This window comes from Penicillium subrubescens (genome assembly GCF_028828155.1).
Source record: "Penicillium subrubescens strain IBT 31985 chromosome Unknown utg000006l_segment0_segment0, whole genome shotgun sequence".
NCBI lineage: Eukaryota > Fungi > Ascomycota > Eurotiomycetes > Eurotiales > Aspergillaceae > Penicillium > Penicillium subrubescens.
This window is the reverse complement of record NW_026643156.1, coordinates 398,137-421,244: the sequence shown is the minus strand read 5'-3', so window position 1 is coordinate 421,244 and position 23,108 is coordinate 398,137. Positions and strand designations below refer to the sequence as shown.

General features: G+C 50.7%; 10 protein-coding genes across 10 annotated transcripts; 7 read left to right on the top strand and 3 right to left on the bottom strand.

Moving 5' to 3' along the window:
• Positions 1 to 1,126: 1,126 nt before the first annotated feature.
• Positions 1,127 to 4,986, top strand: N7473_008688 (putative vesicle-mediated transport protein (Imh1); the record flags this gene model as incomplete). The annotated part of the gene is made up of 4 exons (XM_057154628.1): positions 1,127 to 1,249; positions 1,347 to 1,809; positions 1,883 to 4,892; positions 4,944 to 4,986. The coding sequence occupies 4 exons, from the start codon at positions 1,127 to 1,129 to the stop codon at positions 4,984 to 4,986; spliced, it is 3,639 nt and encodes a 1,212-aa protein (XP_057005758.1).
• A 320-nt stretch (positions 4,987 to 5,306) lies between these two features.
• Positions 5,307 to 6,083, top strand: N7473_008687 (GNAT family N-acetyltransferase). The gene is made up of 2 exons (XM_057154627.1): positions 5,307 to 5,382; positions 5,481 to 6,083. The coding sequence occupies exons 1-2, from the start codon at positions 5,343 to 5,345 to the stop codon at positions 5,966 to 5,968; spliced, it is 528 nt and encodes a 175-aa protein (XP_057005757.1). The 5' UTR covers positions 5,307 to 5,342; the 3' UTR covers positions 5,969 to 6,083.
• Positions 6,084 to 6,656: 573 nt separating this feature from the next.
• Positions 6,657 to 9,106, top strand: N7473_008686 (anoctamin family protein; the record flags this gene model as incomplete). The annotated part of the gene is made up of 4 exons (XM_057154626.1): positions 6,657 to 6,738; positions 6,836 to 6,989; positions 7,064 to 7,784; positions 7,847 to 9,106. 4 exons carry the CDS (start codon positions 6,657 to 6,659, stop codon positions 9,104 to 9,106), a joined length of 2,217 nt encoding a protein of 738 aa, XP_057005756.1.
• An 863-nt stretch (positions 9,107 to 9,969) lies between these two features.
• Positions 9,970 to 11,279, top strand: N7473_008685 (transcription factor kapC; the record flags this gene model as incomplete). The annotated part of the gene is made up of 4 exons (XM_057154625.1): positions 9,970 to 10,023; positions 10,240 to 10,255; positions 10,433 to 10,695; positions 10,767 to 11,279. The coding sequence occupies 4 exons, from the start codon at positions 9,970 to 9,972 to the stop codon at positions 11,277 to 11,279; spliced, it is 846 nt and encodes a 281-aa protein (XP_057005755.1).
• Positions 11,280 to 12,949: 1,670 nt separating this feature from the next.
• On the bottom strand, positions 12,950 to 13,707 carry N7473_008684 (uncharacterized protein; the record flags this gene model as incomplete). The annotated part of the gene is made up of 2 exons (XM_057154624.1): positions 12,950 to 13,279; positions 13,498 to 13,707. 2 exons carry the CDS (start codon positions 13,705 to 13,707, stop codon positions 12,950 to 12,952), a joined length of 540 nt encoding a protein of 179 aa, XP_057005754.1.
• Positions 13,708 to 14,196: 489 nt separating this feature from the next.
• Positions 14,197 to 16,055, bottom strand: N7473_008683 (GMC family oxidoreductase; the record flags this gene model as incomplete). The annotated part of the gene is made up of 3 exons (XM_057154623.1): positions 14,197 to 15,143; positions 15,209 to 15,919; positions 16,010 to 16,055. 3 exons carry the CDS (start codon positions 16,053 to 16,055, stop codon positions 14,197 to 14,199), a joined length of 1,704 nt encoding a protein of 567 aa, XP_057005753.1.
• Positions 16,056 to 17,830: 1,775 nt separating this feature from the next.
• N7473_008682 (uncharacterized protein) lies at positions 17,831 to 18,232 on the bottom strand (the record flags this gene model as incomplete). Its single annotated transcript, XM_057154622.1, has 3 exons — positions 17,831 to 17,994; positions 18,055 to 18,114; positions 18,226 to 18,232. 3 exons carry the CDS (start codon positions 18,230 to 18,232, stop codon positions 17,831 to 17,833), a joined length of 231 nt encoding a protein of 76 aa, XP_057005752.1.
• Positions 18,233 to 19,237: 1,005 nt separating this feature from the next.
• N7473_008681 (uncharacterized protein) lies at positions 19,238 to 20,239 on the top strand (the record flags this gene model as incomplete). The annotated part of the gene is made up of 1 exon (XM_057154621.1): positions 19,238 to 20,239. One exon carries the CDS (start codon positions 19,238 to 19,240, stop codon positions 20,237 to 20,239), a length of 1,002 nt encoding a protein of 333 aa, XP_057005751.1.
• A 515-nt stretch (positions 20,240 to 20,754) lies between these two features.
• On the top strand, positions 20,755 to 21,402 carry N7473_008680 (uncharacterized protein; the record flags this gene model as incomplete). The annotated part of the gene is made up of 1 exon (XM_057154620.1): positions 20,755 to 21,402. The coding sequence occupies one exon, from the start codon at positions 20,755 to 20,757 to the stop codon at positions 21,400 to 21,402; it is 648 nt and encodes a 215-aa protein (XP_057005750.1).
• Positions 21,403 to 21,678: 276 nt separating this feature from the next.
• Positions 21,679 to 23,070, top strand: N7473_008679 (M20 family metallopeptidase; the record flags this gene model as incomplete). The annotated part of the gene is made up of 3 exons (XM_057154619.1): positions 21,679 to 21,759; positions 21,828 to 22,645; positions 22,710 to 23,070. The coding sequence occupies 3 exons, from the start codon at positions 21,679 to 21,681 to the stop codon at positions 23,068 to 23,070; spliced, it is 1,260 nt and encodes a 419-aa protein (XP_057005749.1).
• Positions 23,071 to 23,108: the final 38 nt, after the last annotated feature.

The window sequence follows — 23,108 nt, the reverse complement described above, 5'->3', positions numbered from 1 at the left end:
AGATACATACATACCTACATAGTATATTACCCTTAGACCTCTAAAGCTTAGATGAACCCAGTCCTTCAGAACGAACGAACGCCCGGTCGATCACAACGTGCCTCGATCAGCCCCCCTGGTTTGGTTGCCGATGCAAATAGATGGGGGTCCAGACTCGGGGCCGAGTATGTATCTACCATATCCACTTCAAAAATTTAAATCAATGAATTATAAGATTGCCGTTATGTTTTGTACTGTAGTCCAAAAAGTAGTTATGTCCTTCTTATAAGTAGTCGATCTCATTGCAAAGTCGTATCTACTTCTAGTCACTGCTGGGTTGGTTAGTTGCTCTATCTACTACTGATTACTAGAGTCCTACATGATAGATTCTTTGGAATCACTTTCAATCTTATGTTGATCTACTTTCCTAGTTTCATGATCCATTGCGACTTTGAACAGCCGCATCCTATAAGCTAGTGTCGAGGAGTTGTAGGTACCAGACCGAGAATAAATTCGTATATTGCAATCTCCATTGACGGCAATATTTCCATCAGGCTGTGGTACGTGATCTCAATGGGACATTTAGTCCTGAATTCCAAAGCTAAAGGTGCCATGGACTGACTTTAGGTAGTACATTAACGCCTGGATATAGTGTCTTCCGCACGAAATGAAGCTATCAGGGCTACATGAGGGCCTAAATAACCAAATACCCAACAGTATGGAAGCTTCCAATCTGTTAATTCAAATTTGAGATACGAAAGTCATTTAATCAAATCCAAACATATTCTAGTAACTTTTGGCACATTAGACTTGATTTGAAAATTCTAATTCTTTGGCGCTCGGGCTGTACACATGTCTATTGAGTGCCAATAATATATACCTCCCACGATCGCATGTACCCTTAATTGAGATAGCATACTTTAAAAGCAATATTTCTTCCGACAAAACGTCTCTCGAGCAGCAATTCAACGTCTTCAATTCAAATCTGACTGCAAGATCAAAACAAGCAGCTTCTAAAATTTAAAATCTGGTATACTAATAGCTGACGTGTGCAGTTCCCCAATGTCTTGGCATCCCACATGGCCCATTCGTGGGCAGTCAATCTGCTTGGCTGAACTGCTGCCCTCCGCCGAGACCTGGACTCTCCATGCTTCCGCCTCCGCTTTCACACCATCTTCTGCTCTCCTGCATCTACATCGCCCTTTTCCTCCTCGCCTGCTTTGATCTGGTGGTCCTGGTCGTGCAAGGACCTGCCGCGGTGATGTTTCAGGTACGTTCCTGGCTCGAATCAACGTCCACGCGAGCTCCACATGGTTGCGACTGCAGTACAACACCCTATACTAACCCGACTACCCGCGGCTTACCAGCGCCTCCGCGACGCCATCGACTCTCGCATCGCAGAGGAACAGGCACGTCAAAAGTCTGCCCAGGATAATATCTCCCGATCGAATTCGGCTCGCCGTCCGCCGAATAGCAATCTCTCTCCCGGTCAACGTTCCCGCCCCCGACGCAATACGGGGACTCCTGTTCGCGGACCCGACCCTAAAGAATTTGAGGCGGAATTTGCGATCGGAGATGATGAGGACTCGAGTCGCTCGGCGACGCCTCGTTTAGAGACGCCGGAGGATGTTTCGGAGACCACTACCCTCGCCGAGACGGAGCACGGCGAAGATGGTGAGAAGGGCAAGACAAAGGCGCCCGTCGATACACCAGGAAAGGAGAATGCTTCAACTGCAGAGAAGGGGCCAACAAGCCAGCCAACTATTGAACTACCGGCAGAAGTGAGGGGAAAGTTGCGCAGGCTGGATAAACTCGAAGTCCGATACCATGGTATGGACTGCTGTTACCCTAGTTGTGACGGTGCGGGGGAAGGTCGGATAGCTAACTGGGTGCTGTTTTATAGAACTCCTCAAGGCATACCGCGCGGCGCATTCGCGTGTCCTCTCGATAGAACCATTCGAAGCTGCTCTACGCGAAAACACCCCCCTCACGTCGATCGCCGAGCCGAAGGCCTTCACCGAGTATCTCAATCAGATGTCGCTGAAGAGCGACATGGTTATCGATGAACTTAAGCGTGTGACAACCGACCGTGATGACTACAAAAAGAAGCTAGAGGAGGCTCAAAAAGCAACCAAGGCTGCACACGACGAGCTGACTGGTCTGAAGAAGGAGAAGGAGGAATCTACAAAGGAGACAAAGAAGTCACCCGAACAGAAGGAAGAAGCTAGCGAGGACTTCTTCTCATTTGATAATGAGGTTCCCCGGCTTGAGGGAGAATTGAAGGAGAAGCAGGAGGAGGTCGACACTCTCAAGACCGAAGTGGACAAGCTCAAGAAGGACCTTTCTGTTGCGCGCGAGTCAACGGAAGGAATGGTTCAGAGCTTGGAGACGTCAACCCGAGAGCTTGTGGAATTGCGTGACACCAAGGATAAACTCGATGCCGAAATCAAGACCTTGAAAACGTCCAACGAGAAGGAGGTCCAGGAGCTTAGGACCAAGCTTGCGGATACCGAGTCGTCGCTGGAAAAGGCCACCACCGAAGTCGAGAAGCTTAAGACCGAGCTGACGGACAAGAGCGGAGAAATCGAAAAGTTGCAGGCCCAGGTTGCTCAGGCAGACAAGACCGAAACGCCCGAGGTCGATCCTAAACTACTTGAGCAGCTGGATGAAGCTAAGAAAGCCAAGGATGCCAGTGAGAAGAAGCTAGGTGTTGTCCAAAGCTTGGTGGACACCTTCAAGTCGCAGCTCAAGGAGGCCGAGTCTCAGGTTTCGAACCTGAAGAAGGAGGTTGATCAAAAGTCCGATGATTCTTCTAAGCTCCAAATGATTGTCGATTTCGTGGAGGCAGGCCTAGACGGAAACACAGCTTGGAAGTCTGCCAAGGAGAATGTCGCCGCTGGCAAGACCGCCGACTTTGAGGAGATCCGCAAGAGCCTTGCCCCAGTCGAGAAGGCCGTGGAGCCAAGTGCTCCTGCTCCGGCTGCTGAGGCCGAAACGCAACCTGCTGCTAGTGGAGGCGCTGGTGGCAAGAAGAAGAACAAAAAGAAGAAGAAGGGAGGCAAGGCTGCAGAGGAGGCAACCAAGCCGGAAGAGACCACCACTGTAGAGCAGCCCGCCCAAGGCATATCTGCTCCAGCAACTTCTTCTAAAGACCTTGACGAGCTCAAGGAAAAGATTGAGTCGTTGACCCAGCAGTTGTCCGAAAAGGAGGCAGCCATTGACCGCCTCAGCGCTAAGCTCAAGGGCGAAGAGGATCTCAAGGAGGAGATCGAGTCCTTGCGTGATGACCTCATCAACGTCGGACAGGAGCACGTCGAAGCCAAGGACAAGATTAAGGTGCTGTCTGCCGAGAAGTCTGCTCTGGAGGAGACCATTGGCAAACTGGAGAAGGAGCTGGCTGAGATCCGCACGAGCAACGCCTCCAGCTCGGCCGATTCCGAGAAGCTGCATAACGACTTGAAGGATGAGTTTGAGCGTCTCAAGACCCAGTCGGCCAGCTTGGAAACCGATCTCTTCGCTGCTCAGCAACTGGCTGCTACGCGCTTCAAGGATCTCACCGATCTGCGCGAGACCCTTCAGAAGGTTCAACCCGAGCTGCGCAATCTACGCGCTGAATCATCCGAGTTGAAGACAATCAAGGAAACTCTCGCTAGTAAAAATGGCGAATTGAGAAACCTCGAGTCTAAATGCGATGACCTCCGCGCCGAACTGAAGTCCTCCAAGACTAGAGTATCCGAGCGTGATTCGGAAGTCACTACTTTGAACAAGAAGATCCGCCAAGAGACGGATAGTCGCCTTAAGGCCGAGGAGCAGCTCACGGTTGCTCAGTCTGAGCTGCGATCTGCCGAAGCTAGGAAGCAGGACGCTATTAATGCCAAGGACAAGACCGCGGGAGACCTTAGCAAGGCCCAGGATGGGCTGAAGAGCTCACGCGTGAAGATTCGTGAGATGGAGGAGCAAATGTCCCAGTTGAGTAAGGAGCTTGAGGGTCTGAAGGAGGAGATCCAACTCAAGACTGCACAGCATGCTAGCGCGCAGAGTCTAATGGGCAGCATGCGTGATCAAACTGCTGAAGTGGCCATGCAGATGAAGGAGGTGAAGGAACGATGCGATAGTCTGGAAGAAGAATTGGCCGATGCTCATCGCTTGCTGAATGAGCGGACCCGCGAGGGCGAGACTATGCGCCGACTGATCAATGATATTGAGAGTCGAGCCGAGGCCAAGGTGCGCGACTTCAAGGAGCGCATGGAAGCTGCTGTTGAAGAGCGAGACCGTGCCGAAGATGAAGCCAGTACTCAGGGCCGTCGTCGTGCCCGGGAAATGGAAGAATTGAAGGCCAAGGTTCGCGAAGCTGAACGGGCACTCCGTACCGCCGAAGAGGACAGAGAGAATCTCGAACAGTCACAGAAGGACTGGCGTCGTCGTCGCGATGAACTCGAATCTCAATCAGAGCGCTCCACCGAGGAACTAGCTGAAACTCGCCAAGCTATGACCTCTCTCCGTGAACAGCTTGATGAAAGCGAGAAGCAAGTACGCGATCTCGAGAAGGAAAAGGCCGAGCTTCGCCGCTCTGTCGAGGAAACCAGTAACCGACTGGAGAAGCTGCGTCGATCTCACAAGACGTTGGGTGAAGATGTCCGCCTCCGTGGACTGGACTCTGGTCGTCAATCTTCACGGTCGTCAATGGACTCTGGTTCTCGCCGGCCAAGTGGCGTCCTCTCTCCTCCACCTCCACAAGACCGCAGTACGTCTAGTCGGAGAAGTGAGACCCCCTCTGGTACTGGTGGTGGTCCTAGCGGGTCGATCGACTACATGTACCTGAAGAACGTTCTGCTGCAGTTCATGGAGCAGAAAGATAAGAGTTATCAGAAGCAGTTGATCCCTGTGCTGGGGATGCTGCTTCATTTCGACCGGTATGTACACCCGTTCTATGTATCATCCACGTCAAGACTAATGATTTATAGGACCGACGAACAAAAATGGATGTCAGCTATTATGTCCCGCTGATCTCCTCACATTGAATCCTCGTTATTCATCTACCCTTTCTCGTTGTCATTGGTTTGCGGTGACTGGTCTGCACATTCTCATTGCTTTCTTTTCTTCTTCTACATGTATAATATCCACCGTTAGCAGTATTTATTCAACTGTGTAGAGGGGCTTTCGAATAAATCCTCTGCATTTTTACTCGTCATTTCCATTCATTTCCACTAGCTTACTGATGTACGCCCTGCAATTGACATGTCGAGTGGGTCTCGGGAGCTACCGAAGTCGACACTCGGCAAGATCATAAATCCATGTAACGCTGCTCCAAATTTCTCCAACTGCATCAAACAACTCTTTTGTCGCTATCTACACTCTCAAAAATGGCCGACCAACCTACTATTCGCCTTGCGACAGCAGAGGGTGTGTAACTATCGCGTCCAACCCTCCCTTTCCTCCATTCAAATCTCCCCCTCATTATATCACCACCTATCGTTACCCCACTGACTCAACCCCCACAGACGTCCCCCTCATCCTCCAATTCATTCGCGAACTCGCCGACTACGAAAAAGCCCTGCACGAAGTCGAAGCCACCGAAGCCTCCCTCCTCGCAACCCTCTCCTTCCCCAATGACACCCCCAAGCGCGGCTCCGTCTACACAGCCCTTATCACCCCGCCACCAACAGCCACCAACCCTGCCCCAATCCCCGTTGGCATGGCCCTCTACTTCTACAACTACTCTACCTGGCGCTCTGCCCCTGGCATTTACCTCGAGGATCTTTATGTCCAGCCCGCCGCGAGGGGAAATGGGTATGGTTTTAAGTTGTTGAAGTACCTTGCGAAGCAGGTGTTGGAGATCAAGGGACGGCGGTTGGAGTGGAGTGTGCTTACGTGGAATACGCCAAGTATTGAGTTTTATAAGCAGGTTGGGGCTAAGGCTATGGATGAGTGGTTGAAGATGATGGTTGAGGGGGAGGAAGCGTTGCTGAAGTTGGCGGAGGGGGTGTAGATTGTCATGGAGATGTATATGATTCACGGGTCATTATGCGAATTTAGGTTTGGATAAAAGCATTGAATGTTCAAAGAAGCGCTTTTAGGTTCGATTAAGCTCATGAATAAAAGGCTTTGTTGAATGTACTCAAGTTTTGGTATATCAACTACTTGGAGTACTATGCTGGATCGGAATATGCTATTCTAGGAAGGCTGAATCAGGTCCTATTGGGCTAATGTACAGATCTCGTCATTTTTACATACACACTGAGGGTTAAGACAAGTTGGTTGCAATAATTCTGCACCAAGAACTTGATTTGTATTGTGCTCGGACCGCTTCAATGTGTCGTGGATATCTACTCCGTTCTGATCTCACATTATAGTACTGTACGTACTCACGACCTAACATATTGTGGACCTGTTTAAACTCTAGAAATCCATAGAAAATTTTTTTTGGAACGAAGAGATAAAAGGCGCCAAAATTGAAATCATATTCCAAGGTTAGCCTATAATCTAACCTACAAATAGTGAACTACCATTCCTGATAACCCTGGTTTCAAGCTACCCAGCCAGACCGCCAGCCAAGCTTCGCGGTGACGTCGTGCAGTGACCCGCCGATCGGACGTGCATCTCGGGCCCCAAAAGTGACGACAACCTTTTCTCCCCTCCCCTCCAACTCTCATCTCCCGCCAGATTTCACTCCCGCAATGGCGACTGCGACCGAAGCAAATGCGTTGGGGTACAATCTGAAGGTGGACTATGTGATCAACTACAACTTTGGTGATTTAGGTAAGTTATCAGCCCTCGGCAGCCACCAAAAATGTGGTTGGAGACCCGATCGGCGGAGCTGAACGGAGAACCTAATGTGTTATTGTACCACAACCAGACCAGGCGCAGGCGATCGCACAGCTTGAGAAGCTGCTTCGGGCCCTTGCCAATGCGGGCCTGGAATGTGAAGTTCGTCAGGGTGATGAGACGTCGCTGCTAGTCTTTGTTCGTGCGTCGAAGAAACGGCTAAACCGGGCGGTGTATCGGTCGCGGTGAGTTGATCATGGCCTGTGTGCGGGGCATCTTTGAAAATGGCGTTCTGAATACTAATCTACTTCTATTTTAGAGTGCGCGACTGGCTCTATGGCATTCGCAATGCCGAACCAGAGCCGGCTAGCTCCATCGAACCCCAGAATGAAGGCGAGCGACTGCGGGCGATCAACCATATGATCACACTCCCCACCGAAGAGGGCGGCGCCGGTATCACCCCGAACCACGGCGAATGGAAGAATGTTACTGGCCTTCTACCTTTGCACGACGAGGAGACCAACAAGAAATGGCTGCACGAATGGAGCCAGAAGACCTTCCTGTCGGAAGATGACTTGGATCAGATCCGGGACAAGTTTGGAGAGAGCGTCGGGTTCTACTTTGCTTTCCTACAGTCGTACTTCCGGTTCCTCATCTTCCCGGCTGTGTTTGGATTCTCGTGCTGGTTCCTGCTTGGTGGCTATTCCATTGTGTATACCTTGGTCAATTCCTTGTGGGGTATCGTTTTTGTGGAGTATTGGAAGAGGAAGGAGGTGGATTTGAGCTGTCGCTGGCAGACGAAGGGTGTTTCGGCTGTGGAGACCAAACGCCGCGAGTTTAAGCCCGAGAAAGAGATCCGTGATGAAGGTACTGGTGAGATGCGGGGAGTGTTTCCTGCGACGAAGCGCATGCAGCGCCAGCTTCTTCAGATTCCGTTCGCATTGCTTTCTGCTATCGGGCTGGGTGTTATCATTGCAACTTGCTTTGCGATTGAAATCTTTATCGCGGAACTGTATAGTGGTCCTTTGAAGAGCTACTTGGTATGAGCGGCGTATTTTCCCCCCCCGACATTCCTATTTCCTAGACTAACCGATGGCTCTAGGTCTTCATCCCGACCATTCTTCTCTCTGCGTTGGTACCGACTATGAGCGCGGTGCTCGTGTCTGTTGCCACCAAGCTCAATGACTACGAGAACCATGAGACCGATGAGACTTATGACACTGCATTGACCCAAAAGGTCTTTGTTATCAACTTTATCACTTCCTATCTGCCGATTCTTTTGACAGCATTCGTCTATGTGCCATTTGCCAGCCACATTGTCCCTCATCTGGACATCTTCCGCCTCACTATTCGGCCCTTCGTGTCCGATGAACACGCTACTACTGCTGATTGCTCTCACTTCAAGATTGACCCCCATCGTCTACGAAACCAAGTCATTTACTTTACCGTTACTGCCCAGATTGTTGGATTCGCTATGGAGACCATTGTCCCGTACATCAAGCAACACGCACTCCGGGAATACAAGGCGTACAATAAGAAGAAGAACGGCAAGTCGGAGAACAATGGTGACAAGGATTCTCCTGAACGGTCGCCTATCATGACCTACGATGATCCCCTCGAGGAGAAGGAATTCTTGAAGCGCGTCCGTAACGAGGTCGAGCTACCCGATTATAAGGTGACCGATGACTTGCGCGAGATGTGCATCCAGTTTGGTTATCTCGCACTTTTCTCACCTACATGGCCTTTGGTCCCGCTGTCATTCTTCATCAACAACTGGATCGAGTTGCGATCTGATTTCTTCAAGATCTGCATGGAGTTCCGGCGACCCACGCCACTCCGATGCGATACTATTGGCCCCTGGCTGGATACTCTTGGCTTCCTATCTTGGGTGGGCAGCATCACCAGCGCGGCGTTACTCTATATGTTCTGCGGAGATAACCAGCTCGGACCAAACGGGGAGCCCACAGACATCAAAGGATGGGCATTGCTGCTGGTCATCTTCTTCTCAGAACACCTGTACCTGATTGTCCGCTACGCCGTGCAGACAGCCATGAACAGACTCGAGCCCCCCAACGCCCGCAAGGAGCGCGGCGAGCGATACCTCATGCGCAAGAGATATCTCGAATCGACTCTCAAAGCCGAAGCCAATGAAGAGACCGAGAAAGAGGATCTTGTCTCCGAGGTCCCACCGGAGATTACCCGCTCCGCCCTCGAGGCGGACGCTCGCCGTAACTCCGGACACTCGGCGGATCCAGCGGAGAGATTCTGGATGCGTCAGCGTGGCTGGACTGAGTCAGCTAAGGTGGGTGCGGGCATTATTCAGGCCCAGCCTAGCAAGGGAAATGCCAAGAAGCAGCAGTGAGAGGATTGTCGTGATACAGTCTAGACGGGTGTTATTGGTCTCACTTTTGGGTATGGTACTTTCGGTTCAGACTTTGAGACATGTCAGCGGCTTTTTGTGGTGTCAGTTACGGGCACATGCGCTTAGAGATTACGATTTTGTGTATATGAAGCTTGAATATGTCGAGTATGAGTTGCAGTCAAGAAACAAGAGAACTGTTCACTGTACTACTGTAGCTGAATGCGGCTTTGATGCATAATCCGAATCGGGTTAGGCACGTGCGAAATTGTTGTGCAAGGTGACGTAAGACTTAGTCAGCGCGGAGTGTATGCATCGCCCGAGAACGACCGAACTACATGGCAGAACCAGAAACGAGAGATCAATCAATCAACTGCGTGTGCAATCAGATACCAGCGATTGAGATAATTCTGCTAGCTCTTGTGAATGAAGAATGATCTGATCTTTCCCACCCTTTCATCCGAAGTTTTCTTTTCATCTGAAGTATTCGGACAGGTACCTGGAGTCCTCCAGACACCAAGTCGTCGCCGCCCTCACCGCCCCCAGTGCCCTTCTTGCCCCTAACACCCACTCAAAACCACACCGCCTGGCAACCTCAAGATACCGCCTACGATATGCGGCACTTCGGCATCGGAATATCAAGATGCCGGGCTCACGCCCCCTCCCGTCAGGAAGTTCCCGCCTGACTCAGAAATCCTTAAGTAATCTCTCCCTCCCTCCTCCTGCTTACAGCATCTCCATCTGCTTACCTCATTCATCAATCTACACCAAAAACCACCTTCACCACGCTCATCTGGGAAATTGGAGAAGTGGACAAAAGTCGCTATCCAATTCTCTATCGTTTAATACCAATTTCACCCCTATCCATGCAGCCGGCGTTGGCTCCAGCACCGCATCCCAGTATGCAGAACCCTGCTCAGGTAAGCAACCCATCCTCGACGCGTTTGTCATCAGATCGATCGTCCCGCGCCCATGTACATCGATCAGATGGCTGCATGGCCATGACGGAGATGCACCCACCTCCTGGGAATCATGTCTGTCATGATGTCGCGTCGCTGTGTGCATCGCACCGTGCCGCGTCATTCCGGGTCTCGCGATCGTTTTTGGGACATTTTGTACTGACGTATTCACTATAGGACCATGCGGACCAGGGTACGTGATCTATACAGTCCTACCTGGAAGCTCGATCGTTTCAATTGGGATCAGGGGAGGATCGGTCATGGCCTCGCTGGGGCACTGACCGATCACCCCGACTGTGAACGGTGGCCGACGCCTTTCTAGGTGAGGCGCAATGGCGCGTGTCAAGCTGCTAATTAGATGCCCATTCAGTGCTCCATGATCAGCTTCTGGCTGCTCAGCACCAGATGCACCGTCCCCAGGGTGGTCCTGGCCAGCAGCACCTGCAGCCTAACACTGCCAGCCCTCGTGACCAGGCCAACATTGACCCTGCTATCTCTGGCGCGATGATGGCTGCTGCTCCCCAGACCCCTACCCAGCCTCAGCAGGGCTCGCCTGATGATGGTTCCGCCAAGAGCTATGGCAAGCGTGAGCTGTCGACCTCCAAGCGTGCTGCCCAGAACCGTGCTGCTCAGGTATGTAGTTGTTACCATCATGATCTCCCCTTCCATCCCCCTTCAAAGACTCAACTAATTGTTCTTTACAGCGTGCTTTCCGCCAGCGGAAGGAAACCTACATCCGCAAGCTTGAAGCTGAGAACAAGGGTGTTGAAGCTCTTCGCGAGCAGTTCAAGGGCCTTCTGCACGAGAACTACACCCTGCGTGATTATATCCTCACCCTGCAGGGCCGCCTGATGGAGTCCTCCCTTGACGTTCCAGAGGCTCCCCCAAACATTGACCTCAGCCAGCCTCGTCATGACCTGTCTATGGCTGCTGCCGCCATTCCCGACGCCGGTTCTACTGGCCAAGTCCCTGCTGCTCCTGCTCCCCAGCAGCCCCAGCACCCTCAGCACCCTCAGCACGCCGGTTCTGCAAACGATGACATGAACTCCCTGAACCGCATTGCTGTCGCTGGCCTCGGTATGCGCAAGCACCCGGACGACAACGCTTTCATGGCCGGTAACTTCCAGCACAACAAGCGTGTTCGCGTCGACGACAACCAGGGCGATGGCTCCGACATGCCCAAGCAGGAGGCTCACCACGGTCTGCCAATCGCTTAAGCTGATTTGCCATCGACACACTTCTGCGTTGCTTTGCATTACCCGTCCCGTTTCTGATCCCGCCGATTTGATATCCTATGTTTGTTTTGTGCCACCAATCCACCAATTTCAACACCCTCTCCCACACCTTTGTCTGTTTCTCTACCCATCTCTGCTCTTAATCTCCCGACCTGAGTATTCCTTCTTCGCGATGTTTTTTTTTTTTTTCGGACGGTGTGCGGCGCCATTCATGTCTACTGCTATTTTCTCTAGCTTTCTGGGCTCGGCGGTGTTATCTTGTTCTTCTTCTCCATTTTGTAGCTCTTAGCAAGGGAGATCCTTTCAACGGAGTACGGGTTTTAGCCAATGGGATCTTTTCAATATTGAATCTTGTATAACTTAGTTTGTAGTTCTTTTGTAGTTTGCATAATCCCGAGATTCTGTCCCGCCTTCCATAAAACCCATGGTGAATTGACTGAGGTATACTTCTAATGATCTCGTCTTCATGTTGATCTTTGTTTCTGCCTGTCCACGCGCTTGCAATACTCGTCTGTGGAAACTTCGCCCCACCGCTAACTACCTGTCGAGCCATTCATCTTAATCGCGCTTGTGTCCATCTGATCAAATAAAGTTGGTCTTAAGGCACCCTCCATTCTTTGGACATACACCATGACAAAGTAACCCTTCTCGCAGGGGTCACAAAATTAAACCATCTCCTTGACCCTTCCCACAGCCTCCTAACCTCACAACTAAACTGACTAGCTCCTCTTACAGTCTTTGTTGTTCGGACAGATGGATAATTTACTGATCCGGTTTGTTGGCATGTTGCCGCTAAAAACTTGAGTATTTGAAGTAAGACATCTGCGCAAATCAAAAATCGCCTCGAACACTCGACTTCCTTTGAGAACATTGAATGCCGTGAATGCCCTATCTATTTTGAGACAATGAGAAAGAAAGATGGGTGGTGATTGGGCCAAATTCAATTAGAGAATAGGGCAGCAGGGCATATCAATGAGGACGAAAAGCGGGCTTCGAGATAACCTTAGCCTCATTAGATTGGCTAATTTTTGATTTGGTCATACTAGATGTCGAAGGCAGATTTATCCTTGTTATGGACATTTGTTTTTGTTTGGTTCATGGGTGAGACGATTATGATATGATCAGCTATCAGGCTTCATTATTTTTCTTTATCACTAAGTGATTTCAAACAAGATTGCTTCATAGAATTGAACTAATCCAAAAGATTGAGGCTAGCCTCTACCTCTGAAATCCATTAAATCGGCCATGCTAAGTGCAGCATCCATATGCAGGAACGAATTTCGATCGTAATATATCAGGAAGTAATGAGTTCGAGGGAATAGATGCATTTTCTTCTGGAAGATTGTCACTCATGCCATGCTCAACGAATAAAGAATGGAATAGACTTTGACTGAATCTGGTCGTCCGCGATGACTGAATACTCCACAATTGCTTTTCACTCTCTCGGTCAGTTACATATCGCCCGTAGTCATGCTCCCTCGTTCTTTTGTCCTGGTTGTCCGTGTGGCGGATTCGGCTAGGCGATAACTTCTGCGTTGGTTTCCATCTCAACGGCGATTTCTCGGCCCAGACCCGGACGTGTTCGTGTCTAGGTATTCTTACGATCAGCATATATTTCTCAACATATCTCCATTCTCAACGATAGTGTTGGACTAACCGTTGCGTCGATTGGCGATCCGCAAAATGAATTCCTCCGTAATGACTCCACGTTTTAGACCCTGCTTCACTATGGAGTCCTCGGCGTCTGCAGTGGGAGAACATAGATCCAACACAAGATCCGCGATGATAGTTTCAGCCAGACGGTGCATTTCAAGGAGACATGGATGGTCCCAGATCTTTTGGGTAAGTGCGCGGAATTCCCAGCTGGACCATGCCCGCTCTACCCATTGTTTGAAATTGTTGATCGCGTCGACTTGAAGAGCTAGGTAGTCGTACTTGTCTCCCAATTTGTAGATCTCGATGTCTAGCTCTGGATCGTCTGCCTGTGATTGGAAATAACCGTCTTGATGTCTCCGTACTTATACCTGTAAAAGCGGAAGATTATCACTTATACAGATAGTTAAATTTGAAGTATCCCTGAGCATAGGCGGAGGGACTTGAGTCGGCTTGCTGGATCGAAAGACAAAGTACCATCAGATCCCCAATGACAGGAAAAAGGAAGGGTCCAAAGTTCGCTTCCGCGGCCAATTGGTTGGCTGACTCCAAGACCGTTACGAATTCCCAGGATCAAGCTGGGGATCTCTGTACAGGATGTCGCGGGAGTCTCAGTCGCCGAAACTGCCCGAAGAACCACCGCAAGGAAATACAAGCTCTGTGAAAGGGATTCAGTGTGCTGGCAGGAGAGAAACAGACCCGGTAGTCGAAGCCGTAGTTGTCTCTGCCACAGCTGGTAGATCATGATTTGGATCATGGCGGATTTGCAGCTGCATTCAAAGCATGAAGCACAGAGACAAGGATCCATGGAGGTGATTGGTTGGAGAATCGTGCTCCCTCAAGTCACCCTGGGTCACTGTCCAGAGGACACCGCTCTCTCCAATCATATGGCCCTCGTGCAAGATGCGAAGGTGTGGAGGTGAGGTAAGGTGGTGACAGCACGGGAGCATCCCTGGGAATGTCTGGAGGCTATAAGAGGATATCGGAAGTGTTTGGACATGCCTCTGTATATTATATCGAGGGGTTTTTAATATATGAATGTAGAAATGCGAGTGGGGTAAGGCAAGGTTGGGCGCTGGAGAGGGGAGTGAGGAAGTTTTAAATCAATGTCGGGCAGCCGGTAGGGAAACAAAGCCGGCAGAAAGGACTCTCTGACGAGGAACTTCCCAGGAAGTACACAATCAAAGCTTCATTTGAGATACGTAAACAACACAAACATCGTGACATTGGCAAACTCCCCACTCTACTACTGATCCAACCCATACTCCTTAATCAAGACATCTCCACAAGTAGCACCAGTAACATACGCCGTAGCCTGAGTATGATTATTCGTCATAACAGGAACGACACTCATATCCGCCACCCTCAAGCCCTGCACACCAAAAACGCGGAATCCATTATCAACAGCCGCATCTTCCTCCCCCTCCTTCCCCATCTTCACCGTACCAGTCATATGCCAACTCGAGGTCATATGATCCTTCCAGAACTGCAGGATATCCTCGTCAGATTTTGACGCGGGTCCCATGACTGTCGCAATAGTATCCTTTGCAAAGGCCGGGTGCTCGACGACTTCGTACAGGTGTCTGTACATTTCGATACAAGCGCGGCGATCGTAGGGGTGTTCGAGGAAATGCGGGTCGAAAAGCAGGGGGTCATCTGGGTTGGATGATTGGAGGCGGACTTCGCCGCGTGATTGCTGGTTCATGAGGAATACGGCGAGGCAGACGTAGCTGAAGTCTGGGAACAGATCGGGGACTTGCATGTGTAGTGGTAGGCCGGTGGCTAGTTCATAGTGCGGGATAGTCTCGCGGTTCAGGAAGTCTTGCACTTCGGCTGGTAGTGCTTTGAATTCTTCTGATGATGTGATTTTGTCGGATTTGAACCATCCGACGCCAAGTTGGTTGCCGTGACGGGCCCAGGGTCCTGTGCCGTCTTGCTCCCATTGTTTCATGGCGGCTTCCATGGCTTCGGGGCTTTTGAAGAACGCGTTGCGGTCGTTGGTCTCTGGTTTCCGAGTCACGATGAAGGTCACGAAGGGGTGGTCCTTCAGGCCCTGACCGATAGCTGGGATATCTTGGATGACAGGGATGTTGAATTTGGTCAGCTCTGCGGCTGGACCGATGCCCGAGTGCATGAGGATCTTGGGACTATCGAGAGATCCTGCGGAGATGATCACATCCTTGGAAGCAAAATCTGGAAGATTGAAATTAGCGATTCATACTGCATTTATAAGTCAATGCTCCAGGAAAGAAACTTACATTGTTTTCCATTGGTCTCAACACCAACAGCCTTCTTACCCTCAAAGATAACACGCTGCACTGGACTATCCACGACGATGACTAGGTTCTCCGGTGCATCCTTCACCAAATCCGCAGCCGTAGTCCGCACACCATCACGCACAGAGTTAATAAACAACCCCATACCAATAGGATTTCCAGAATTATGATCCATATTCCGCTCGACACCAGCCTCCTCAAAAGCATCCAGAATCAACGGCAAATCAGACTCCCACTCCGCCGCATACCCAATACCAAGCGGACCCTTGTCACCATGATCCGCCGCCTTCGGCGCTCCATACTTCTGCTGCTCGGGTGTCGCAATCTTCCCAAAGGTCTCCAGAGCCTTGAATCGGGAGTGAATGTTCGTCCACGCAAAAGTATCATCGGCTACCTCAGCAGCCCATTGATCATAATCATCCCGAGCACCGACAGTGTACACGCCGAAGTTGATGGCCGAGCTCCCGCCGAGACCTTTTCCGCGAGAGTAGTCGATTTGACGACCACTGCAGTGCTCTTGCGGTGTGGTCTTGTAGCCCCAGTTTAGGTTGGGTTCCATCATTGTTACCCAGCGTTTGCCGGAGACGCGGAGGGTCTTGTCATCGTTGCGCGAGCCTGCTTCTAGGAGGAGGACGTTGGGCCGTTTGGCTGATTTGGCTAGGGAGGCTGCGAGGGCACATCCGGCTGGGCCAGCTGTTGAGAGAAAAAGAGAATGAGAATGAGGAGTTGACTCGGTTAAACGTATCATGCATGTGCATTATGCATGAGGGGGAAGTTACTTACATCCGACCACGATGAAATCGAATGAATCGCGAGAGTGCGAACCCATTTTGGTATATAATACTAGCCAAATAATACCAAGCTGAATATAGATCACGGAGTAATGATTTGTGGAGAGGAACAGAAGCACAAACCAAGAGGCGGTCCTCGCATGGCAGTCAGTCGACCTTATATGCACTCCCACCCCCCACCGATCTGCAGCCTAGCCTTCCCCTCTTCAGCTCTATCATATTCAACACTCTAAATTAAGTTAGACACCATAAACCAAAGTAGAATAATGGCTGTATCATGCATGATGCCTGATATTAACGCATATCCAGTGGAGATAGTCTGGTCCAGGCCTCCAACAATGGTTTAAAGCTGACCGCGCCGACCACTAGCGCGGAGTGGGACGGTGTCGATCTGAGTGGGCCTTGCCACTAGTTCAGGTGCCAAGTACAGTATGTGCAGTAGTGGTTTGGATATGTGGCTCTTACTGGTTGTGAAAATGCATCCGGTGGACTATGCGCGGGAGGATGGGTTAGTGTACAGTACCTAGGTGGTTAATAACTTTAGATGTTTGGGTGGACGGAAGAACTCCGCGCTGTCGTGCATAGCTCTATTGAAGAGGGACCTATTTAGTGAATGTGGTTTGCGGAATGACTGTAACGGTAATTGCTGTAGGGATCAGTTGATTCTCGTTCGCTCTGCTTATTGCTTACCATAGGCTGAGTCTCATCTTACGCTTGGCCTTTCTTCGGTTGCGTCTTGAGGGCTGAACCTCACTTGTGATTTATCCTCCTGCCTGTTTGAGCAACAACTGTATATGAACATTTTAAATGAGGCAATCATCATTAAGCACCGAATCTGGTAGGATCATATCGTTTTAGAACGATGTTTCCAGCCTAAAATAGCAAGGTTACAGTGTTGGTTCCATCCTCTGATTGGATCAGTGGGTGTTCGAGTCTTGATTCCTTCCACCCAACAATGAGACTGCGGGGTTACAGTAGAGGAGCGCGCTTGTCAAACCCCGCAATCTGGCTCGAGCTTTATAAGCTTACATGGTCTCGAACTTATGCCCGCATTTTGCATATTCCGGTTACAATTGCAATTGTTTTTGCATTTCCAAAGCACCGATCGGAGAAATGGGTTGGAATTTCATGTAATCAGGCATCCAGGCCCAGTTCCAGGACTCCAAAGGTAGGCAAAGCTTGACCAAGACATGGGCTTGGTTTCACGCTGCCTTCGAGGCATTTCCAATTTTGCTTCGGCCTACAGAGTCAAACGCGCGCTTGAAAATTTATATTGTATATTGCTAGGCCACGTTGCTTGTCTCAACGGCTCAAACAGCTGTTTCACGCAAGCTTCAAGGACGCGGAGCCACCTAGCCGAGCTCGGACGACCGAGTACAAATTGTCAAGGACAAGCCTATCATGAATGAAGTGATCATCGTCAGCAGGTACTGCCGCGATGCGCAACCCGAATAATGCGGATCAAGTACAGCACAGCAGACAGCCAGCGACACGCGACCGTTACCTCGCTTAGTGCTGGAAGCTGCCGGTTTGCCGGCCAAGTGGAGTGATCGTCACGGCCGCCACAGACTAGCGGGTGACAACGGCGCGCGGTTGTGATCCAGGAGAAATGCTTTGCCGTGATGATTCGAGATGCCGGATTCTTGGGATATAGGGTGAGGGAGAGAACATTAAGGAAGAGGTCCTCGATGGATGGGAGAGTCACGAATGTGAATTTGAGCTTGAGGGTTTAATGGGATGCATATTAGTCAATTACCTCCAGCTGTGAATCCAGGATAGTGGAGGAGGACGAGGATCATCGCTCGTCCTTTCATTAGTCGGTCTCGATGAGCATGGCCATACGCATCGTCTTTCTGCGAAGTGTTGAAGTTCGGATGTCGGCTCGAGTTGAGCCCGGTGGCTTGCCCGCCTCCACCGCCACAGTTACCACGAGGCGACCAATTGCCATTGTGGATGGACGAGACAAGAATTTCAAAGCTTTGCATAATAGTTAGCAGTCATGCAGGTGGTCAGCCTGGTCATTGATTAGTAACGAACAGGGAAGGTGAGGATGATTGTTAGCGATGGTGAGGATATCGTAGTCGTCGTCCTGTCGTACTAAAAAAAAGTAGCAGCAGCACTGACCAGAGCAGACGGAGTACTCCGTACTCCAGATTCACTAGCAGTACTACTCCCACGAGGCTGGCCTCAATAACTAGGTGTACTTACCAATCATGTTTCAACTATTCCATAACCTTCGAACAGTTCCAAACTTCCCCCGTTCCAGAATAACTCGTCTGTGAGAAAGTGGCAAAAGACGAGGGCGCCCCCGCGGAGAATTTGGGAATTTGGGAGGATCCGAACTTTTTTGGCTTTTTTCCTCTCGTCGACTTTTTGGGGACACTTGGGCCTCTTCACGCAACGATTCGGAATTTTAAACTTTGAGTCGAGGCTTGTTGGGATCACTTCTCCCCTCTTCTTTTCTTCTTCCTCTCTTCTTCGTCTCGTCGCTTGTCCTCGACCTTGCCCTCCTCTTTAACTTGCTCACGCTCTGCTGGTCAACTCGTGCGGAGAAGACAACGGGGATCCAGCACGAACCCACCGGGGCTCCTCTTTTTCGCCCCTCCGCATTTTTCGCCTGGCCCAAGTCGAGTCCGATCTCGACATTCCTCCGATCTTCAACTCTTCCACTCCTGCAGCATTCTCCAACGTTGACGATCATATTATAACCACGAGCTTCATTGTATTCTCGATCAATTGACCCCGTGTCTTCCTATTTCATCGCCGCCTTTTCTCCGACCGCAGAGTTACATAAGAGTCCGCCACGGGTGGCCACAGCTTGCGCGCGACATTGCCATCTCGTCTCAGAATAATTGGCACGCCGGCTACAAAAAACGGAAGCGAAACTGGAATCCTACCTTCGATCGCATTAGGACCTGCGTACTGCGCACTGCGCAAATTCACGCCAGTCAACCTTCTGCTCCTCGACCGCTTCTCCACCTCATCCCTCCCTCGAGACCGTCGTCTTCCCTCGACTCTCGCGTGGATGCTCCGCTTCATCTCTCACAACGAAACCAGATCATGGCGGTGAAACCAGTCCAGTCGAACCGATTATACTCACGACTACGGTCTCTCCCCATCGGGGCCCAGCCATCATCCTCACCCTTCCAATTCCAACCTCCCACTGTATAGCATCCATTCCACGGTGCACTCGGCCCGCCCTGCGCGTGCGCCGCCATCCATGGTTGCTAGCGAGCTTTCCCAGGCCCCCGATGGCCTCATCGGGGGCTACAAGGGGGGTAGCTTACCCGTGCGCATTCTCATGATTGTCTTTTCCTCCATCGCGCTGTACAATGCGATCGAGTTGTTCATATTACTGTTTTTGACATTTCAGCATTACCGTGGTTTATATTTTTGGACACTTTTGCTTTCGGTTGTGCTGGGTGTGATTCCGCATACAATTGGATATATCTTGGAGTTCTTTTCGTTGGCGCCGTTGTGGTTGTGTTTGACCATCTCTACCATTGGGTTTTATGTTATGGTGCCGGGTCAGTCGGTGGTACTTTACTCCCGACTTCATCTTGTGGTGCAGAGTCATCGGATCTTGCGGTTCGTGTTGTGGTTGATCATTATTGACTCTGTGCTGCTGTTGGTTCCCACTACGGTGCTTACTTTTGCGACCGCTTACGTCGGTACGATTCCTATCATCCGTGGCTATAATGTCATGGAGCGCCTCCAGTTGGCCTGGTTCTGCGCTCAGGAATTTGTCATTTCGGGCATTTACATCTTCGAAACGGTCAAGCTACTCCGACTCATGCCAGACAAGGACCACAGACGGACGAAAATCATGTACGAACTGCTGGCAATCAACTTTGTGATCATCATGCTGGATGTGGCGCTGTTGGTCGTCGAGTATATTGGTTACTACTCGCTGCAGACAACACTGAAGCCCATGGTCTACAGCATCAAACTCAAGCTGGAGTTTGGTGTCCTTGGCAAGCTTGTCTCTCTGGTCCAGACACATCGCTCACAACCTACTTCGTCGGAACACGAGGAGTATCCGAATTTTGTGGATCCGACTCAATTTACGACGGACGTGACACATGCTGCCCCCGTGGAGTCGCGGAGGTCACGGATCGGAGCGTGGAATGCCATCTCGATGGAGAGTTTACCCTCGTCGGAACAGCGGATTCGCCCTTCAACGCGGTCGAGGTTGTCTAGTGACGGCGGGGATCCATCTTGATAGGCATTGACCGTATCTCACCAAACTCACAAGATGCTCTAGTGCATCGTAAATACCCGCAAATCGCTGTGAGTACAGCTCTCTGGCTCCCAATTGAGCAGCCAAGACGCGTTATCGCGGACTCGCGCCCATACAAAGGGAGCAAGCTGAGAACAGAGACTGATACTCTATGCGCACTTACATTACCCGCGCAAATATCCTCAGTTTGCCTTGTCCAGGACATGTCATCGACTTCATGAGTCTTCCCGCTACGGCCACCCTCTGTATGATGCTGCATGTATTTGTCCATATTCGATCGGGCTCTACACAAACATAATTCGTGTATCATAACTTCAAAAATGTACAAAATCATCGATTGATTCATCTTTACCCACCTCGAAGATAAAACATCCCTGGCTACGTGCTGATGACGGAATTCCCAAAAGCTCACCCCACAGCAATCCATCCCATCTGCTTCTCAATCCATAAATCCTCAATATACAACTTGCCTTCATCGCCAACACCATTGTCCTAAAATGAACACATCCGTAACAATCCACCACGGCCCCTCCTCAACAATCCCCCCCACCGCATCCCCAGGCCTCCTCTTCCTCCAACGCTTCCTCCCCGCCGCAGACTCCCTCGATTCAACCACCCTCCCAATAACCCCCTTCTTCACCCCCAACGCCCCCATCCTAATCGGCAGTAACCCGCCCACCAGCGCGAGCGACGCCGTGCCCCTCCTACAAGTCCGTGGCCGCCATCTTGCGGGATTTAAGCATGATGTGCATATTGCTTGGGATATGGATTTGAATCCGGACAAAACACTCAATGGAACAACCACTACCAGTAGCGATAGTACTGATAGTACTCGTAATGTCCCCACGACTGGCGCCGCCCACGACGAATCAACCCTCTATGCCCCCCTAACAAGCGGCGTCCGCCTCAAAAGAACGGTCATGTTCGAAGCAACATCAGAAACAGTATTTAAGAATGACCCGGATCAGTTTCCTGTTAAGTTGCGGGAGTTTAATATCCTGGATCTTGAGGGGAATAACACGGATGATTTGCAGATTGTTGAGATGAGGGTTTTTTTGGATTCGAGGCCTGTGCAGGCGAGGGCGGCGCGGTTGCATATGGAGTCTGCTTTTGGGGAGGGGGGGACGCAGGAGCCGCCTGGTTAAACATGCAGTATAAGTACTAGCATGCAGTTTGTTGGTTTGGAGGGGGTTGGATGAGAGGGGATCCACGGCGGAATACTGCGGAATGGATATCGCTGATTTGGAGATTTGGATAGACTATAGTCGGGGTAAGGTGGGGGTTATGTCGTGGTGAATTGCTTCCTTATCTTGCGGGGGTTTTTGCCGATCGGCAATGGAGGGGGTTTTAAAGGAAAAGATGCCTTTCTCCATGAATTCCGGAGGATGGGTTGATTATTCTCATCAATTGAAATGGTCAAGATGAAGCAGGCTGATGTCATTGAAAATGTCCGCAAAGCCTTGGACAAGTACGAGGCGCGGCTGAGTGAGATCAATCAGAAGGTATGGTAGAACAAGGACAAAATATCTCACACGCCTATAGCGATATACTAATCATTTTCTGGGTACAGATCTGGTCTAATCCAGAATTAGCCTTTGAAGAATACAATGCCCACGACAACATCTGCGCCCTCTTCGACACTCTCTCTTCCGAAGGATACACAGTCAAGCGCAGCGCCTACGGCATCAAAACCGCATTCGAAATCACCTACACCCTCGGCAAAGGAGGTCGCACCATAGTATACAACGCCGAATACGACAGTCTCCCCGGCATAGGCCATGCCTGCGGCCACAATCTCATCGCGACAAGCTCCATCGCCTCTTTCCTAGCAACATGCGAAACAATGAAAACCCTCTACCCCGACACCAACTCTTCCCCAGACTCAATCGGCTACACAGTCCGCCTCCTAGGAACTCCCGCCGAAGAAGGCGGCGGCGGGAAACTCCTCCTAATCAACGGCGGCGCATACAAAAACGTCGACGCTGCGTTCATGGTCCATCCTTTCCCTGTGTTATCCGGTGCACCGGATTTACTCAGTTCCAGTTCCTGTTCGGGCATGTATCTGGCTAACAATAAGGTCGCGGTGACGTTCACGGGTAAACCGGCGCATGCTTCTGCGGCTCCCTGGGAGGGCGTTAATGCCCTTGATGCGGTTGTAGCGGCTTATGTGAATATTTCGATGCTTAGGCAGCAGATTCTGCCCACGCAGAAGATTCATGGTGTTGTGCTTAGGGGAGGCGAGAGGCCGAATGTTATTCCTGCGTCTACGACGGTGGAGTATTATATTCGGTCTGAGACTGTGGGGACGTTGGGGCCGTTGACGGAGAGGGTGCTTAGGTGTTTTGAGGCTGCGGCACAGGCGACGGGGTGTACTCTTGAGTATAAATGGTACGTACAAGGCTCATTGCGAACAAAGTTATATCCACTTGCTGAGTATTCGTGTTCTTTCTAGGGAACCAGCTTACAAGGACATGCTAATCAACCGCCCCATCTGCGAAGATTACATGCACGCCATGAACGAAATGGGGTATATCACTATCTACGACGCGGCCGGTCAGGAAGGCGGGCTCAGTGGAGGATCAACAGACATGGGCAATGTTTCGTATGAAGTGCCCGGCTTTCATGGTGGATTTTATATCCAGACGGATGGAGTCAATCATACGCCGCAGTTTACGGCTGGGGCGGGATCGGAGGAGGGATTTCAGAGGAGTCTTGCTTGTGCGGCTGGGATGGCGGTTGTCGGCTGTCGGGTTTTGGGGGATGATGGGTTTGCGGGGGCTGTTAGGGATGATTTTGAGAGTAGGAAGAAATGAGGTGGTGAATTGAGGAAGTATACATAGTATGAGAAAAC